At 36.3% G+C, this 20,353-nt stretch overlaps 1 protein-coding gene across 1 annotated transcript in view; it reads right to left on the bottom strand.

Annotated features, from left to right (window-relative positions):
* Nucleotides 1–20,353, bottom strand: part of rell1 (RELT like 1) — a 42,706-nt gene that overhangs the window by 14,084 nt on the left and 8,269 nt on the right. Inside the window, exons 2-4 of the mRNA XM_059355613.1 lie at nucleotides 16,765–16,983; nucleotides 9,835–9,906; nucleotides 2,633–2,687 (exon numbers count right to left, since the gene is read on the bottom strand). Coding sequence (XP_059211596.1) covers nucleotides 2,633–2,687; nucleotides 9,835–9,906; nucleotides 16,765–16,983 — 346 coding nt within the window. The remainder of the gene's footprint in view (nucleotides 1–2,632; nucleotides 2,688–9,834; nucleotides 9,907–16,764; nucleotides 16,984–20,353) is intronic.

Genomic DNA, 20,353 nt, shown 5'->3' with positions numbered 1-20,353 from the left:
CAATAGGTGTTGGGTTTATTTTATTTTTGGGGGTTTTATTTTTATTTTTTTCATTTATTTTGGTTGAAAGGACGCTACTTTTTATAGAAGCAATGTTTGCCTGTATTTATGATGTCTGGGATTACAGTCAAAGATTCTGGTTAAAGCTGTATTGTTTTTTGTTGTTGTATTTTATTTGTTTTCTGATCAAATGCACTATGTGCTGCACTCTTGCACTTTCACCGGTTCACATTGATCCCGCCTTGAACAGTCTCACCAATTTTACGCCTCTCTTACTACTTCCAAAGGTGTGACAGAACCGGGATACTCGGTCCGCCCACCACGTCTCTGGCACATTCAGATTGCAGGCAAAACGTTACAGAGGCGCAAATATCGCGGCTTGAAACGGCAGACTGAGAGTGACTATACAATGCCGTGACACTGAATTTAAACAAAGTAGGTTTAAAACCAGTATATACTAATTGTATAATAATCAGTGAGGTTTACAGAGGCCGAATGCATCTAACATGCTGTTGATTCAGACCAAGCTGTGTAATTATGACTGGCCTTAATGTCTGCCACCTGTTAATTTATCAGCACATATAATACATTATTCACTGTCCGTCTTACATAAAGGGGACAAGCCTGTTTGGAAAAGACACAGATTTGGCCTGTGTGTATTTATTTTTCCTCTGAAATTTTACTTAAAACTGTTGTGTTCATCTTGCAACAAGTTCTTAATAAAGTAAGAAAATGCTCTGTATTTAATCACACAGGAGCTTCACTGTGTGGGTATTTCATTTAGACTATTTATTGAGTGAATTACCAGAAAACATGATATTTTGTGATATGTCGTTGTTGAGATATAAAATGCGCTATGTCCGGATAGCAGATTTTATCCATATCGTCCAGCTCTATTTCTTTCTTTTGTAAAACGACTTGGTGAATGTTCGGTCCAACCTGAATACAAACCAAAGAAGAAGACAGAGCCAATCATGTTTGCCTGGAGGAGCTCCCACACAGCCAATTATTCTAGGTAATGCAAGTGCTTGAAACTCCCAAAAATGATGTAAAATAAAATGCTACTTCACCTTTGAAGCAACTCTTGCTTACCAATTACTATTTATGTAAAAAAAAAAAAAAGAGATCTCTTTATATGCAGAGTACCTCTTATTAGAGCTCCATGCACATTGAATCACTTCAACATGTAGGGAAATCAAAAGCTCGACAGGCCTGTTGTGCCGATTCAAATTACTTTCATCAAACATGAATCTTTTATGACAGAGAAAATTGAAATGATTAAATTAATCATTTAAAATGTCAGAAAATTAAAAAAACAAACATCCCAATGCCTCAACAGAGTCAAACAGTCCAAGAAACCAAAAGATTATCAATTCCCAGTGACAGAAACAGAGAGAGGCATCAAATGATTTCATTAGAGAAGCTGGAATCGGCACGTTTGGGATCTTTGCATGACTGATCAACAAATTTAAAGATGCCTCAAGTATAAAGACACCTACATGTTTCTTTGCCTTGTGCTTCTTTTTTTAAGTGGAGTCACACTAACTGTGTTCTAGCTGAGGATCAATGTGCTCAATATGCTTTAATAATCCCACAATACAGTGATATGGGGCATGGTGGCATTTCGGGAAGAGTCCCCAGCTGCTCGCCCTCGATCAAACCCTGCCAATCTGGAAAAGTATCAGAAGAGAAATGTGGCCTGATTGCCTTGTGTGTTCATTTCCTGCTCTGGCTACTCTCATCTCAGCCACTTCAGCTGTGAGCCGACAAGCTTCCAAGGAGGCCGATGGTGCCATCTGGTGGTGGAGATGGTTAATAATAATTATAATAACTTTATTTGTATAGCACCTTTCAAAACAAAGTTACAAGGTGCTTGATGATAAAACAAAATGAAATTAAGAACACATAAATAAAACAATCAAACAATTTATAAAACCATGTACAGGCGCATCTCAATTAATTAGAATATCATAGAAATGTGTATGAAAATATGTATAAAATGTAATTCAAGTGAAAATAACACATTATATAGCTCCATTACACACAGAATGTAACATTTCATGTCTTAATTTATTAAATGTATTCTAATTATAATGACTATGGCTTACATTTAATGAAGACCTTAAATTTAGTGACTCAAAAAAATTGATTATTACAAAAGACCAATTTTAAAGTACGTTTAATATGGAAATGTTGGCCTCTGAAAAGTATGTCCATCTATATGACTCAATATTTGGTTGGGACTATTTGACTCGAACTACTGGAAATGGACTTTTCCATCATATTCAGTGAAACTTAAAGTTGAAGAAAGTTTGAGAAAATGCTGCAGGTGTTGTCATCCATACATGTTTGATATCAGTTCTGTTCAGTTTGACTGAATACTTTGTTGGTCAGTCTGTAGGTTTGACTCTTATTGTGGAGAATTGAATTAAATTTTGTGGACACAAAATGCAGTTAAACAGTTAAATCGCAACATATTGTATCGCAATACTCACCATATCACAAAATGCTTAAAATCGCAATAATATCGTGTCGTGACTCAAGTATCTGAGTCATGCTAACAAGTATCTTGTTAGAGCCAGAGGGGTTTATACTTCAGAGTGGGCTAAAAACAACACGAGAGGACACTCACCCATCAGAGTCGATGCTGTTTTCATGAACCATGGCTTTCAGGGCGTCTGAGTTTGCTGAAAAGAGAGAGAGAGAAAGTTACACTTATGAATATAGAGAGCGGGAGATAACAGTAGTGTTGGGAATTAGCAGGAACGCTCCAGTGACTTCAAAAGCAGAGCGCTTATTGAAAGATGGCTCCAACAGATTACCTCCTTAACACAATTAAATGGCACATCACATGCACTCATGAAACACAATTACCTCGGGAGGAAAGCACCAGACCAGAAAAAAACCTTTATCGGAGCAAACAAACTCCACAAAAGTTTCATTTCTGTATGCTGGTCAGGAATTTCTGGCCGAGGGAAATAAAGTTGTTTTGATTTTCTCACACTGAACAACAACTCCTCCAACTTCTGCTCCCACACAAAGTCACACCAACAGCTCAGATATAGATTTACATAATTTGCTCCCAGAGACAGATTTCCCCAAGGCCTGGCCCCGATGCATTCACTGACTTCGCCGCGAGCTGGCTGCGTGCACAGATAAAGGAATCTGTTCGTACCTTAGGAGAAGGAGGGAGATGTAGCGAGCGGTACGGAGATGACTCACGCAGGTGAACGAGGGGGATTCATGTTTTGATTTCATCTAAACGCACACGGACGTCTGACTCAAACAGCTGTCCCTCTTGTCACTCTGGATCATCCTCATATCATCAGGCACTGCAGGGCTTTCAAACATGCATACAAATAGCTAGATATTTTAGTCCATATCGTCACCCTGTTAAAATAATCGCCTAAATCATTTTTTCAAGTTTTGCAGGAAACACAAAAAACTTCACCAAAAGTGTAACATATGACATTTATTGATCATTTCACTCAAAAAGGATGTAACAAAGGATGGCTATTGGCATAGTAATAACACTGTGTAAATTATGTAACTTAAGATAAATAAATGACTTAGGCAATTTGAACATGCCTTTGTGACTTAAGAAAGATATGGTAACACTTTATTTTGAAGGTGTCTACATAAGAGTCACACAAGCCTGTCATAAACATGACATGACAAGTATCATGAGCATTAATGTTACTTCAAGTGTCATTAATGTTCATGACACATCTCATGTCATGTTTATGACACGCTCATGTCACTCTTATGTAGACACCTTCAAAATAAAGTGTTACCATATCTTGCTTAAGTCACAAAGGCATGTTCAAAAAATTGCCTAAGTCACATTTTATTTTGACTTAGGCATAATAAATACACTTAAGTCACACACTTGACATAGGCCATTATCTTAAAGGGGTAAAATCACATGATCTGATCAACTGAGGATGTAGGACAGGCATGTCCAAACTATTCCACAAAGGGCCGTGTGGCTGCAGGTTTTCGTTCCAACCAAGCAGCAGCACACCAGACTTGACTCGGTTAATCAACTGATCTCAGTCTTCAGACAGTTGATTGGTCAAACTGTGTGCTTTTGCTTGGTTGAAACAAAAACCTGCAGCAACACGGCCCTTTGTGGAATAGTTTGGACTTGCCTGATGTAGGAGATTTTATCATAGGTGGCCGGAGTCATGAGGAGATGATTTAGGCAAAAAAAACTACTTTGATAACAAATGACTTAGGCGATTATTTTAACAGTGTGACGTTATGCATTATGAAGTGGCAACTTCTTTGGTCATTTTATTTGCAGACTGAGACGCTGGACTTGTTTTCAGTTTTTCAGTTTTCAATTTTCTCAATCTGGAAAGGAGTCTTACAAGAAAACACCATTTCATTTTCATCAACAGTTTTGGTTATTTCACATGACAGGTTTATGTTTTTGGCCTTGCTTTTTTTTACTGGTTTGAAGTGAGCAGGGATTACTTGGAAGAAGGCGTTGTCACACACTCTGTGGGGCATTGTGACACCTCTGTTGCTATAAAAAAATAACTGGTAAACAAGTAAAAAGTACTGTTAGGGAGGTTAAAACCAGTCATTTTGCCCACAAAATGTCAAAACTCATTTTTACCTGTCTGCCTATGTGTTAACACTGAAAGCAGATTTTCTGAAAATCTTTTTAATCATTATTAAAGTTCCATTTTCAGTTAACTGTAAAAAGGCCATAATGCATTTCAAAAGCTATGTTTTAAAAAATACTTGTGTACATGCGGAGTTTTTGAGTATTTACCTAAAAGAAATGATGCCTTTCAAAAACTTTTATTTTCAGTTATTTGGTCAGAAATATTTGTAATAGTGACAATTTTGAATCAAAGTTTTCAGTGTTTTTTTAAAAGAAAACCCTGATATATTTCTGTGAGATGAATTATGGGATTGATATTATATTGATTGATATATATTCTACAGTTCTCAATTGGAAAGTTTTAATGTTCTGTTGGTTTGAACTTGACTGGATTCTATTCTTTTAAAAGAACAATTGTTTGTAATGTGCAGCAAATTTCTGAACCCTTTTAATGATTTCTTTTATTCCTGCAGAAACCTGACTAAATGTAGATAATGTCATGACATCACAGAGATGTTGCTTATGCAGATAAAGGATGGAAATGTAAACAACTTTCAATCTGGTAATGTACTTATTTTACCATATAGAGCATGGGTCTCAAACTTGCGGCGCGCGGGACAATTGCGGCCCCCGTGACGATATTTTGCGGCCCCCACATTAATATGAAAGTTTAATGTGAGTTTTATACGAATGGCACTTTACCATGTTGTGTGTGGAAGGTCCCTTTAATTACTTTTTTTTTTTGGTAATTTTGTGTCTTTTTAAATAATTTTGTGTCTTTTTTTAGTAATTCTGTGTCTTTTTTTTTGTCATTTTGTGTCTTTTTTGGTCATTTTGTGTCTTTTTTTTGTAATTTTATGTCTTTTTTCAGTAATTTTGTGTCTTTTTTGGTCATTTTGTCTTTTTTAAGTAATTTTGTGTCTTTTTTTCAGTAATTTTGTGTCTTTTTTGGTCATTTTGTGTCTTTTTTATGTAATTTTCTGTCTTTTTTTGGTTATTTTGTTACCGCCTCCAGCGACCCCCAGGTAATTTGAGTTTGAGTTTGAGATATAGAGCATATATAATTTTAATTAAAGACAAAAGTTATCTTTTTATCCTTTAGAAACATTGAATTATTGAGTGACTTGCAACAGAACAAACAAGTAAAGGGGATTTTATCCTACAGGTGGATTTTATTTTGACGTTTGTTGGACAGCAAATGAGAACAAATATGACTGATGATGACTGATTTTGACATTATCAGTAGAGGGCAGTCTTTGCTCAGCCATACAGACATCTGCTGCTCCTCATAGTGACTTCTCAGTTCTTATGTTTATTCATACGCAAGCTGGAAATCACTTCCTGTGTTTTCAGACAAAAATACCCAAAGTATGTTTGATAGATTTGCAGGTTCTATAATGAAGTTTCCGTTCATTTTGTAGGTTAAACAGACATTTACTGTCTCTTTCTATAGACTATTTTGGTCGTAGGGATCCTGAGCCACGCCGCGTCTCCAGAGTGACATTGTGAGGATGAGTCACAGTTAACGGACTCCGACACGACGAAGGCAGTGATGAGTCAGCTCAAAGCTCGCCTCGTGAGGGTGGACAGAAAAATCAACACAGGACAATGCTGCCTTCGTGTGTCACAAAGCAAGTTAGTCATCTGGATGAGGTTTTGACTGCTTTGTTGTTGAATTCATCTTTAGGGGATAAATACTCACAAATAAGATGCATCTCTGTATCTCCTGTATTTAAAAACATTTTCCAGCCAAACACTGCACTTTTACATGTGTAAGATTTAAAGTAAACCGATATTAAAGATGAAGTAAGAAGACAAAATAGTACGGAACTTGATTGTTTTGTGTTTTTGAAAGGGATTTGATCTAAATGAATATGTTAATAGTGGCAACACTTAACTTTGACCCCTTTTATCCACGATCTAATAGCAGTGTATAAACTAAACATCTAATTAATATTATAATTATAAATTGTATCATATACATTGTAGTTGTATGCACAGTGTTTACTAATGTTACAGCTATAATATCTCCTACAAGTAGGGGTGGGCCATATGGACAAAAAAAATGTCTCGATTACTTTTTGTAATTTTCCGACAACAATAATCTGATGACAACAACAACAACAAAAAAGCTCTTCTTCTTGCTTACCAGACCATATATGGATGGACATAATGTTTCAGAACAACAGCTCTTGTTTATGTTCGTTAAACTTAAGCATTCACGAAACTCCCAGTTAAACTTTAATGTCGAGACATTAAATGGGTAAACATCAGTTTGTTTTTTCTTTTTAAGATATTATAAATACTCGATAATGTAAAATTGCATATCGTCAAAACAGCATTATGAATATGATCGTAGACGATATATATATATATATATATATATATATATATATCCCCCACCTCTACTACAAAGACATTTTATATTATTACAGCTGTATTTTATTATATTGTCATACATTATCTGTTTATATACCATCAGGAGCTAACGATATCAATGATAGTGCGTTATTTTAAAAAAAAGGTTTATAAAACACATACTGCAGAGCTGTAAACAGCTTAATGATTAAGTGTCAAAATTATTTTTTTATTATTTTTATTTAAGAAAATATGAAGATTTCTGCCTTTTCTGTTTTAGATCATAAATAAATTGAATATCTTTGGGCTTTGTACTGAAAAAAAACCATTTAAAAGTTATCAACTTGGACTTTTTTATAAACCAAACAATTATTCAAGAAAAGAATCAGCAGATTAAATTGAGAATGAAAGTAATTATTAGTTGCAGCATTAATATACAGTGCATGAATCCTAGCTTGAGTGTAGCAGTAAAAGTGTTACTGCAAAGATAGAACATACAATGTAGGGAGTGTTGACGGTGGATGGAAATAGGGCGTTGCACTACGCCACATATCCTAAACAGTTGTGGTGGCATACAATAAAATGACAGTGTGACAGTCTTCTACAGTGTTATTGTCTCCGTCTAGTGCTTCTTTTCCTCCCCTTACACGTCTGCCTCTCTCCCTGCCTTGTCATGATCTCTGTGCCGTTTATAGAAATGCAAGTTGTTGAAAAGTTTTTTATTTGCACAGCCATAAAAACCAACGGTCAGTCCAAGCTCTCCTGCCGTTACATGGAGACTTGGACCGGGGAGGAGCGAGGACAGGTGTATCTAAAAATACATTTTCAATGCTTAAACAACTCCTTGGAGTGTTCTTTATTTAAAAATAAATTCTGAACACGACATTCTAAATGACCAAAATGTTTAAATAAACATTCATGAACTGAAATCACACAGTGAAAGGGTCAAAGTTCTGAGACGAAAACACGACAAACAGGTTCACAGCTATTTAGACGTACAAAGTGCCATGGAAAAGCATTGTTTCGCTTTGCTTCTATCTTGATTAACAGCTCACCATTAGCGACCTGTCAATCAAAGGTAGCCACGCAGCAAATCATAAGCTTCTAAATGGGACCATTATTTACACATTTACATCATATTGTCTTGAAGAAGATTTGACACTAACGATTGAGACCATAATGTTGCCACAATATTTTTTTCTGAGGTAATAATTCAAGTGAGAAGTCGTCTCATTTTGTATTATGATAGATAGGACCGGAGTTCTTTTGCAACCACCATTGGCGACCCCTGTTGGAATTTTTTTTAAGAATGAAGGCTTAAGGCACTTCCAGGTTTGCTTCACTGGTCAGACTGGGAGGTTGCCGCCTGCATCACAGGCTAGATTTTCTAAAGCCTGAAAACTGAGCCAAGAGGAGGTGCAGAGGTCAAGTTTTTTTAGTTTAAATATGCTGAAAGCTTATAAAGGAATGCTTGCCCTAATGATTCAAAACAAATGAAATAAACTTAAATAGGAGTCAATGCTGATCCTGCATGAAAAAAATTTCAGAAAACTCTTCCAACAAATACAATATTCAAGTGAAACAACAGCTCCTCTACTTCAGTGGTTCCCAAACTGGGGGGCGTGACCCGTAGGGGGGGCCCAGGGTTACAAAAGGGGGGCGTGGCAAGGCTAAATTGAAATAATTTAATTGTTCTCCAATGCTGCACTGTAAAAAATAATCTGTTTAATTTCCGGAAAAATACCGGCAGCTGTGGTTGCCAGAACTTCACCGTAAAAATTACAGTGAGTGAATTTTCTATTCTAAATTTAAATGTAAATATCAGCAAAAACTGTAAATTAGACTGAATAGTCCTGTTATTTTAAGGGTAATTGTGTCATTCATTCACACATATATTTCTCCATAAGTTTTTTATATTTCTACAGGAAAACTGTGTGTTTCTTCCAGTTTATGACGGAAAAAAGTAAAAGTTTTGTGCTATTCTTTGATTTATGGTAATTAAAAATGTCTAATACGGTGACATACAATTTTTAATTTTAGGCCCTATTTCTGATGTAATTTGACAGTTTTACTGTTTCGAAATATTGGAAACTCGAAACTTGGGAACCACTGCTCTACTTCACTAGAATATGAAAACTTTCTATGATCTTCAAAACAAAGTTGCGTGCAAACAAAAAGTATTAACATCTGTTAATCTGATTTCAATAGAACTCCACTGCTGTTGGTGTTTTATTAGCACTGAGGGAAAAGTGTAATCTACTACATCAGGAAAGGCAAATGGGTTCATACAAATCAACCTGACACAATAGCTGCATTGATCCTTATCTCTCCTGTGTTGCCACTTACAGTATAAACTCAGCTGAACAAAAGAACCGCAATTACTTGGTACAGGAGAGCGCTGTGATTTAGTTTCACTGGGGGAAATTATTTCAATTCACAGAAATAAGGAAATCCAATAACAGGGAAGAGTCTCAGTGGGACTTCGATGGGAAACAGTATCAACAACACTAACCGTATTGTGTCATTATAAATACACTTGAAATTCCTGAGTAGTAGCTGACTGACCTGATGTTTAACTTCCAAGAACATCCTCATTCCTGAGCCAAACTAGAGTCCTACATACACACTACCGCCACTGCACACAAACGGACACACACACACACACACACACACACGTCCTTCCTGAATAATGTGACAATGTTCTTGCCAAAACATTAACGCAGTGCAGCTGTAATGACTTCATGAAGCCAGAAAACACTCGAAACAAAAAGGAAACTTCAAGTACGACGTGTGATCAACAGTTATAAGTTTATAAATGTGTCCAAAGAAACAGTTTGTCCTCTAGTTTGATGGACACATACCTTCATTTTTCATGATGTAGCGGACGATCTGTCCGACTGTGTCATTGTTGTCACTCATGGTGTCATTCATGTCTGAAAGATAGGAAAGAAAAATACACACACAATTAGACAGACTTGAATTATAAAGGGTGTAAGTTAGGGCTGGGTGATATACATATATAAAAAATATATAGATATATTTTTTAATGTGATATGGAATTAGACCGTGTCGCATAGATCGATATACTTCAATTTTTTTTCTTTCTTTATATATAAATGCTGCCCTTACTAGGGTTTGTCATGTTTAGTTCTTTTGTAATGTTTGTTATTCATTTCTCATATAAATATATCTATTTCAGAAAAAAGATTGGCCTATTTTATTTCATAGGCTATTTTTATTTAAGATATTTTTTTTATTTAAATGTGCACTTTATGGAGCTTTGATTTTTAAAAAAAAAGTTTTTTAAAGGTACTCCTGTTGTTATACAGTGTTTATGTTCACTTAAATAAACGGTTTCAATAAAACTACTTGTGACATGTCATATTTGGCTTTGACGTTGACTGAACATTTGCTCTAAATAAAAATATCGGGATATATATCGTATATCGATATTCAGCCTAAATATATTTGGATATGACTTTTGGTCCATATCGCCCAGCCCTAGCGTAAGTAAGTATTCAAAATTAAAGTATCCTCAAGCAAATATTTTCAGGCTGGAGTGCAGTACAGCAAAACAAACTACAAAGCCTGAAAGCTTGTGTGTAAATGTGTTTTGACAGGCAAGTACTCTTCAGGCGTGGCCCAAGGGCCCCTTTTTACATTGTTAATGTAAAACACGACACCCATAAATCATAGTTCAACTTGAGAATACTCCCATAGCTTTTACTGTTTAACCCTTCTTGGTCCAGTTTATTATTCAGAATGGAAGAGCTCACAGAGACTCATTGATCCTTTTGTTTTGCTTGTTTTACCCGAGATACAAGCTTGGCAATATATTAATATAATATTAACCCTCTTAGCCCCATGAAGTTTCAGGGCATTTTTTCAGTCCCATCACATTTCACCTATTGTGGCCTGTTTTGTCTCAGCTGAGCCCCAATTCAAAATGGGAAAAGTTAGAATAAAGTTGTTTTTTTTAATCAAGTGTCACTTATTTTAAGCTTTGATTTGGTTACTTTTCTTGACAGAAGCCTTCATCACACATGATAAGTTTGCAGACCATGGGAAATCAGAAAATATGGCAATAATTTCTGTCTTTACAGTTTCTGGCTGTGATAAATTGTGACATTTTGCAGATTTATTAAAAGACAATGCGCCTTTCAAACTTGCTGATGGGTTGAGGGGTTCAAAGAGTTAAATGGTGACAAAAGAGCAGATATACAGTCATGGAAACAATTATTAGACCACCCTTTTCCTTCAATTGCTTGTTCATTTGTATGCCTGGTACAACTAAAGGTACATTTGTTTGGACAAATTAAGTGATAACAACAAAAATAGCTCATAAGAGTTTAATTTAAGAGCTGATATCTAGACATTTTCCTTGGTTTTCCTGATAATAAACTAAAATCATTAAAATGAACAAGACATTGAAGAAAACAAGGGTGGTCTAATATTTTTTTCCTTGACTGTAGTATGGGAAGTTGGCTGTCTTGTTCATTTGTGTTTTGTTAGTCTTAAACTTTTATTAATAAAGTTTATGGCCACTAGGGGGCAGTGCAAGAAGCTATAAACACAACACAACAATATCCACATTGAAACTTGTGAAATAACTTTATGTTTGTGGTCAAATATTGTGATATTTTATGTTGTTACCATTGCTCAGCTCTGCTCCAAGGCTCTCAGCATGTACACATCTCCCTATGAATGTGAAATCATAAACTGTCTTCTGACTGTCTGCATAGAAACTGAAACCTGTGTGAGCCCCTCCACTCTGCACACACCCCTGTGAGGCACTTCCTACAGCTTCCTGCTGACTGCATCCTTCCTTTTCTCATTTCTGATAAACATAATACTCCTCCAGAAATTTATGAGAGGCGTCTCATGGCTGGATTAACCAACCTGCACATTATACAAAAAAGGAAGCTGCGTATAAAAGTCAGTGGAAGATACAAAAGCAGAGAGAAAAAAAATGGTCAAGAGGAAACCTGATCTCTGTGCAACAAGAGAAGACTGGATCAAGTGAATGAGTGAGAGAACAAACAAGCAATGTTCTGCTCTTTTGTTTCGCCGTATGAGAGAGAGAGTGAGAGAGAAAGAGAGAGCGAGAGAGAGAGAGAGAAAGAGAGAAAGGGTTGGGCGCGTTGTAGAAAGACACACAGAGACAGCAGGGTAAAACCCCGATGCACTTGTGACTATTGTGTTGCTGGCAAGGAGCTCACATTGACTGCACAAGAGAAACCAGATTTACGTCCGTCCTGTTTCAATACCTTCTCTACTTAACCCTATAGAGCCTGAACCATGAAACAATTGCCAGAAAATCCTTCTTTTTTTTTTAAACCGGAGTGTTTATTGAACCTGCCGACAAATTTTTAAAAACAAATTTAAATATCAATTTGTATATTAATTCTGATTTGCATCATATTTGATACATCAGGTCTTCTTGTGCAATTTGTTGCTCACAGTTTGTTTTTCTTGAACTAACAAAAACATATGAAACCTAAAATATATAACCTGTTAAAACTTTGACTTTCCTTCTAACATTTTCCTCAAACATACACTTTTTTTTTTCAAGCAACACAACACAACACATACATCTGCTGATATGAAGTTTTGATGTCAGCAATGACAGATCCACCAGTGGAACCAGCCAATTATTTTTGATACATCTGGTATTTTTGTGTAATTTGTTGCTCAGTTTGTTTATCTTCAATACATCTGCAATGCTCAATTTTTTGCCACCTAAAAATGCACACCAAAAAAAAAAAGTTATGAGATATCTCAATTTTACTCTAAATATACCTAATTACGTCAGTTAAACCTTTACTTAGTTTACCTATATGAGAAAAAAGCTGTTTGTTGCTCTATTTAATGGATAATGTATGAAAAGCAATAAAAAGACAATTGACACATTTTCAAATAAGTCATCACGCCATTAAATATTCCTATTGAAGCATCAGTAACAATTTGAAAGTTTTTCTTATCTGAACTTTTTCAAAATTGACAAAAAATATTCTTGAAATTACATATGGGTCACTGATTGAGGGCAGCCATATTGGATGTCTCAAGTGAAGGCCCCCTGGTGCATAAATAGCCGTGTTTCCATTAGGTACTTTTCCCCCTAGTGAGCGGCTCAGAAAGTACCTGCCTCAGGTAGGTACTTTCTGAGCCGCTACCTGAGCGACAATTTTACCGTGATTAATTTGCAGACTGGTGCAAACTGGACGCTGAGGGGCTAAAAGCTCCGGCTCTACTGACTGCAGCTGGGAAAGACTGTTGCAGGAGGACTGGGCCGTTTGTGAGTGCTTTGGGACAGCGCCTGCTACTCGTTAAAAAGAGTAGGAACGAGTCTCCAAAAGTCTCCAATAACACCAGAAAGAGTTGCTAGATTTGTCGCTTGTCGCTTTTTTTTTTTTTTTTAAAGAGTCGCTGGAGGGGTCTGAATAGTCATTAAATATAGCAACAAGTCGCTAAATTGGCAACGCTGCTTAAGTTGCCGCGTTGGTCTGTTGTCACATTCAAACTCCGTTGGTTAGCCGCTACAAAAGTACGTAAGTATGGGAACAGAGGCCGAGGGGAACTAACTTGTGGGCGGAGCCAAAACACTCAGCTGCTTTCCAAAAAGCCTCAGTCAAAACACGCCTAATTACTAATCCCTAGTGGAATATCCAGGAACTGCATGCATCTGATTTTATACATCAGGTTTTTCAGGAAAAAAATATCACACTGATGATGTAGAGGTCTCAAAAACTTGTGTATCAAATATTATAGACTTGGCTTTTTCACCAGGTAATAATTCAATGGGAAACTGTGCAGATGCTGTATGATAACAGAACAGTGAAACATAAAGTCTGCACAGACTCTTGGCGATGTTGGCAGCATAGTGTAAATAGTTCATTCTTTCCATAACATTTCTCATGCCTGCGATAAACCCCAGGGCAACCCAGTGAGGTTTCAAGTCTGCACACGACAGTTACCAGACAGGCAAAGCACTAACATCCCCACTTTACTGTCTTTGTGTGGTTATGTAACGTACTGTACAAACAAAGAGTGACGTGCAAACAAAGAGAGTAAACTTTTGTTTCAGCATGACAAATTTCAGACAGTCTTCTATGCTCTCAGAGAGGCCTGAAAGCTCATAATCACGTACACAATGCTCATAATAATGAGGCATCATCTGTATTTATCATTACAAGCTGATGGGAATTAAAAACTGTCCCTTTGCTGAGAATTTCTTTGTCTCACCTTGCTTAACACACCCCTAGTTGAGTCAGAACATGAGTGATGTCAATGCCAATCAGTTCCTGGTTTCTATCGGCCTCCACTCCTTAAAAAAGATCAGGCGCAATAGATGAAAATGGTGAAAGAGATGTTATCATCACATGGTGAAAAATATAAATATGCTGTTAACAGGATTTCTGGGCTTATGTTGGTGATTTTAAAAGGGGTTTTATGAAGATTGAACATTGATAATCACCTTTTAAAAAGACGGTGAATAAAACCAGTCACTATTCCTTAAATAAGCTCTGACATACAAAGGTTTTTGGTACGTTTTATGACACATTTTTTATCACATTTCCTAGGAAAGCAGCCATTCGCATCAGACAAGTTCACTCTAATCAACATCAGTCTGCACCTTCAGTACCTGGCACACAGCAAACTCATTAGATCTAGGAATGTGGTACAAGCCTGTCAGTATTCAAAGTCAGGTGGGAGTTTCTAGTGATTTTACTGCATGATCACTGACCTTGAATTTCACCATCACATGGCAGAGAAATGCAAAACCTCATACTGGCCTCATAATGACTCATTTGGGGAAAAAAAGTGTTTATTCTGTAATGGGTTTTCCATTTACTGAAACATGACATCATCCCAGTGTGGCTGACTACAGTTAGAAATCGAGTATCAGTTAATTTTTAACTTGATTGGAATTTTTCAGTTCATGTGCTGCTGCTGATGTTATAATCCTTAAGAACATCCTAATAATAATAATTTCAGGCATGGGTCAGTTCTCATCAGTAGTTGTTTCTAGTATTAATCTGCTGATATTTATACCAAAATAGGCTATATAATGTGATTTATTGGGATAAGCAAGTTATTCTATAAATATTGAATGAAAATGGAAAGATCCTTTGTTATATAGGCACATTTTCCAGTGAGATTTGTAGTTGAATCAGGCTCATTAAATAAAATCGCCAGATAGTAGATTATTTGAGGCCTCCCCTACAAGATATCAGGGGTGAAAATTACAAGTTCATCACAAAAAAGAAACTAAAATATATTTTCACAATGTTATTACTGGGCTCTCCCATGCATTTGGATGAATTCCTCTTAATAGAAATGGAATATAGTGGGAATTTCACAATAAAAGCATCTCTTAAAGATGATGATATGCATTGATATTTTTACTTTGCATCGTTGATCACTGAATCGTTATATATTAATACAAATTTATGCAAGTATATATGTCATGCAACTGCTTAATTAAGGACCTTTTTTGTCCAAGTCAGGGACTGAACTTAACAGGTGGCCTTTATTGTGAAGAAGCCACAAGAAACGCATGTACATATTCATGGCAATTATTAAGAGTAATTTGCAGCATTTCAGTAGAAAATAAAAAGGTCTGTTTTTTGCTTTTTGTGACAGCAGATCAATTTTATGAAAAAAAGTCATAGCAGCCACAGTGAGTGGCACCCATCCAACTCTAATTGACTACATATGAGTGCACAGCCTGGAATCACATTGCAGCTGTGTGGAGCTTTTGCTGCACTGTAAACACAAACATCAATTGTTCTTCTTGTGCATTTCTGACAAATGGAGTATTCGCTGCACGAGACTTCTGGGGGCTGTAGTACCGTAACCAGTGGTCAACAATGACTGAAATCTTTGAAGTTTCTTGACAAAGTGTTCTTAAAGTATGGTTTTGTGATCAGTTAGGCATGATAACATAAAATGCTTTAATGAGACAGTGGCCCTACATAAATATGATGATCTGACCTGATATAGGGCTGGGCGATATATCGATATAAAAAATATATAGATATATTTTTAAATGAGATATGGATTGAGACCATATCACATATATCGATATATATATATATATTTCAAATAGTTTTTCTTTTGTATATAAATGCTACCCTTACTAGGGTCATATTTAGTTCTTTTGTAATGTTTGTTATTCTTTTCTCATATGAAAATATTTATTTCAGAAAAAGATTGGCTTATTTTACTTCATAGGTTTTTTTTATTTAAGATTTTTTTTATTTGAATATGCACTTTATGGAGCTTTGATTTAATTAAAAAAAAAAAAAAAAAGGTTATTTTCACTGAAATAAATGGTTTCAATAAAACTACTTGTGACATGTCATATTTGGCTTTGACTTTGACTGAACTTTTGCTCTCACTTTGCTATAAAATTATAGAGGTATATATTGTATATCAATATTCAGCCTAAATATATTGGGATATGACTTTTGGTCCATATCGCCCAGCCCTAACCTGATACTGTGACTTGGAAAATCTGCCTACTTCCAATTTATATCTAATTTTCTGTCATAAAAAATGCTCTTCTCCCTTAATGCCTCTGTAATCTCTTCCTCATCTACGTAGATTAATTTGAGCCGGGTTGAGCAATAACCCTGGGTGTGTTCGGCATATGGATGATGAACGTCTTCAAACAATGAGCACATGAATGCAATAAAAACATCAAGCTCATCATAATGGTGTCACGTTATTTCAGCACCTCAGACTTTTTTTGTCTCAGCTCCCTCCCTCTTTCATTCAGACTTCTTTACCTCCGCCCAGCTCAGGATCCTTCTCTTCCTCCTCACACTCCTCCTCCCCATCGTGGGCCTCAGTGGTGCACCGATAGCCCTTACTCTTCAACACGTGGCAGATCACCACCCCCAACAGGCCCAGAAGGAAGAAAACCGGAACCAGGACGAAAGCAATGTAGTCTGGGTTGGTTGTCCCCGCTCCACCGTCACCTTTTCCGTTAACTGTAGGCTGACCCGCTGGAGGAGGAAGAGGGAGGGAGGGGAGATGCAGGAATGAAATTATTCCACATATTGTTGTGACAGGACATACAGAAGAACAAAACCACGGATTCTCATTACAATGCCCTTGGTGGCAACCTGATATCCACAGTGAGTCATTTGGGCCTGAGCAGCTGAGGGGATTTAAATGCTATCAGCTGCAACATGACAGAGATTTCATGTTCCCTTCCTGGATCAATGGAGGCTGCTGCCATCTCTGTCCTCTAACTGCTTGATCTGGTGCAAGCTGGCCCTCCTTTCACAGCTTTGGGGACTCATTTGGAGTTAGAGGCAGAAGCAGGAGGGTGAAAAAAAAAGGCAAAACCACAAACTATAAACACTCAGTCTACATGTAGCAGGGCTGGTCATATGTCAGTGTTTTTTAGTCAATGATTGCAGCAAAAAACATGACAAAAACCATAAAGTTTATCACTACTGTTCAAGCTTCCCTCTCCCACTCCCATCTGCCCACCGGACTTTAGACCCATCAGGGTGCCACAAGACTGGGAAGGGTGCTGAGCTCAACATACTCCACTTTCAATTCAACTTAAAACAAAGCTCTAGGGCTGAAACTAATAACTATATTAGTATCATCGTATATGAAAACTTTTTTTTTTAAAACATGTAATGCAGAAAATTGTGCTTGGGTTGATTTAGAAATGGTGTTTGACATTTATAATTTTTCTTTTTAAAAAAAAAAAATCAATAACTGGCTGATACTGAACATGCATTACTGATGATATATATATATATATATTTGGTTAGCATAGGGCTGGGCGATATGGACCAAAAGTCACAAGTAGTTTTATTGAAACCATTTATTTAAGTGAACATAAATACTGTATAACAACAGGAGTACCATCTTTTTAAAATTAAAGCGACATAAAGTGCACATTTAAATAAAAAAATATCTTAACTAAAAATAGTCTATGAAATAAAATAGGCCAATCTTTTTCTGGGATAAATATATTTATGTGAGAAAAGAATAACTAACATTTCAACCTAACTAAATATGACAAACCCTAGTCAGGGCAGCATTTATATATAAAAAAAAGAAAAAAATTGAACAATATCGATCTATGCAATATGGTTGAATTCCATATCACATAAAAAAAATTAATATATATATATATATATATATATTTTTTTTTTATATATATATCGATACATCACCCAGCCCTAGCTTGACAATGTACTACATTGTATATATAATGCATAATAATGTTAAATATTCTCTATTAGCAGACTTCTGAGTACCTTTCCGTCAAATCTGTGCAAATAAATTCCATATCTATCATGAACCTAACGTCTTGAAAATGGGCAGGTCAAAGGTCAACGGGTAGACAGCGACCTGTGGTCAGCTACAGGGGGAAAGCTCCCCTGGCTCCTGCTGTTGGCGAACCACGTGATGCATTCCAGCAAAACGCACAAGAGGGCTTTTGTCTGTCTTGCTGTTTGCATCAGTGTGCGTTTGTGTGCGAGATAGAGACACACACACACACACACACACACACACACTTGTACTTGTACTATCCTTGTGAGGGCCCTCATTGGAATAGTGAATTCCCTGCCAAGGTTATAATAGTTTTGGATTTTTCATTAGTTTTAGTTTTAATTTCGTTGTGAAATTTTGTTTTCAAATTCAGTTAGTTTTAGTTTGTTTTTAGAGTGAGTTTGCTAGTTTTAGTTTAGTATTTATTTTTTGAAATGCTTTAGTTTTAGTTTAGCTTTTATTAGTTTTAGTGTTAGTTTTAGTTTTTTGTATTGGGGTATTTCTTAGGTAGGAGATTAAAAGAGGTCACAGTAAATTCTGCCTTTATTTCCTTTGCCTTATCCATCTTCATTATGTATGAAAAAAGTTGACGAAGACGAAAACGAAAGACATTTTCAGTATAATTTTAGTTAGTTTTGTAACCACACAATACAGTTTCAGTTAATTATCATTTTTTTGTAACCTTAACCCTAAAACAAAGTCTTAAATCCAAAAAAAGCCTTTAAAGAAGTGAGGACCGGCCAAAATGTCCTCACTCTGTTAGTTAAAAACGTGTTCCGGTCCTCACTATGTAGGAAGTACAAGAACACACACACACAGAGCGAGAGAGAGAGAGAGAGAGAGAGACACTGAAGTGGTGGATCACATTTTGAACAGAATCTCAAATAATATCAGCATCAACATGTTCATGCCGTTTTGACATGTACTACAGCACTGTGCCTGTCTACATACCTAACCATGTGCCTCCTGATGCATACAGGCATTTGTGCAATCCCATTGTGCCTGTTCCCTGATGCATCAAACTGAACACACTGATAAAGACTATTGTCTGCTAGCTGGCCATCCTGTGACCGACTGTTGTGTGTCCATGTGCTTATACACTGCGAGGCTGTATAAGCACTCTCCAAATAACTCACAAATCATCATGGGCCAATTAGAGGATCGTATTAAAAAGGCTGCAGTCTGCTAAATGGGTTGAATGGAGTCATAAAGGAGGATTTAGACTTGATTCATAAAAATCTCTTAGCAACCACAGCTGGGGTGATAATGAAAGTCCTCAGAGGGACAAGCCAAAGGATGTCTGAGACACACACACGTCACAGGTGTGGGTTCATGCTGTCATTTCTGATATTTATAAGCAACAAACAGGGTTGTTAAGCTCTGATTAGATACTTTGTGCCACCGTTTTGAAAGGATATAAATAGGTCTGGGTACAAAACAACCTAAATGCTTTGGGCAAAAAAACGAAACGAGAGCTGAAAGGGAAATGCAAATCTCAGGTGGCAACTATGTATCATTTTCTTATTGATTCATTTATTTCAATTAATCTTAAAGACGATAACATTTTAGAAAATAATGAAAAAATTTCCCATCTCCCAAAGGGACATCTACACTTTTCTTTAATCCAACCAGCAGCCCAAAAACCTCAAATATTCTAAATATAATGATGCAAAACCAAAGATAAGCAGCAAATCTTTATGCGTAAGAAGCAGGAACCAAGAATGTTGGTCATTAAAGCCAATAATGTGCTTAAATGATACACTAAATATCAAAATTGTTCATAATTACATTTGTGTCAATCAATAGGGTTGTCATTTAAGGTTTTGCTCACAATTCAATCGCTTTTTCAGGAACCTTTGTTCCTGCTTTTGATTTCAATCTCTGGAATTGAAAACTCATTTCAATCATATTTTATTCCAAATTGAAACTGTGACATCCTTAATATTAATGGACGAATAGATTCAGCGTGAATCAAACATTTGTCAGATCTTGGACTAGGGCTGGGCAATATATTGATATAAAAAAGTATATAGATATATTTTTTAATGTGATATGGAATTAGAACATATGGCATAT

This window comes from Centropristis striata, chromosome 17 (assembly GCF_030273125.1).
Source record: "Centropristis striata isolate RG_2023a ecotype Rhode Island chromosome 17, C.striata_1.0, whole genome shotgun sequence".
Classification (NCBI taxonomy): domain Eukaryota; kingdom Metazoa; phylum Chordata; class Actinopteri; order Perciformes; family Serranidae; genus Centropristis; species Centropristis striata.
Note: the sequence above shows the minus strand (reverse complement) of the source record. Positions and strands in the feature narration are given on the sequence as shown.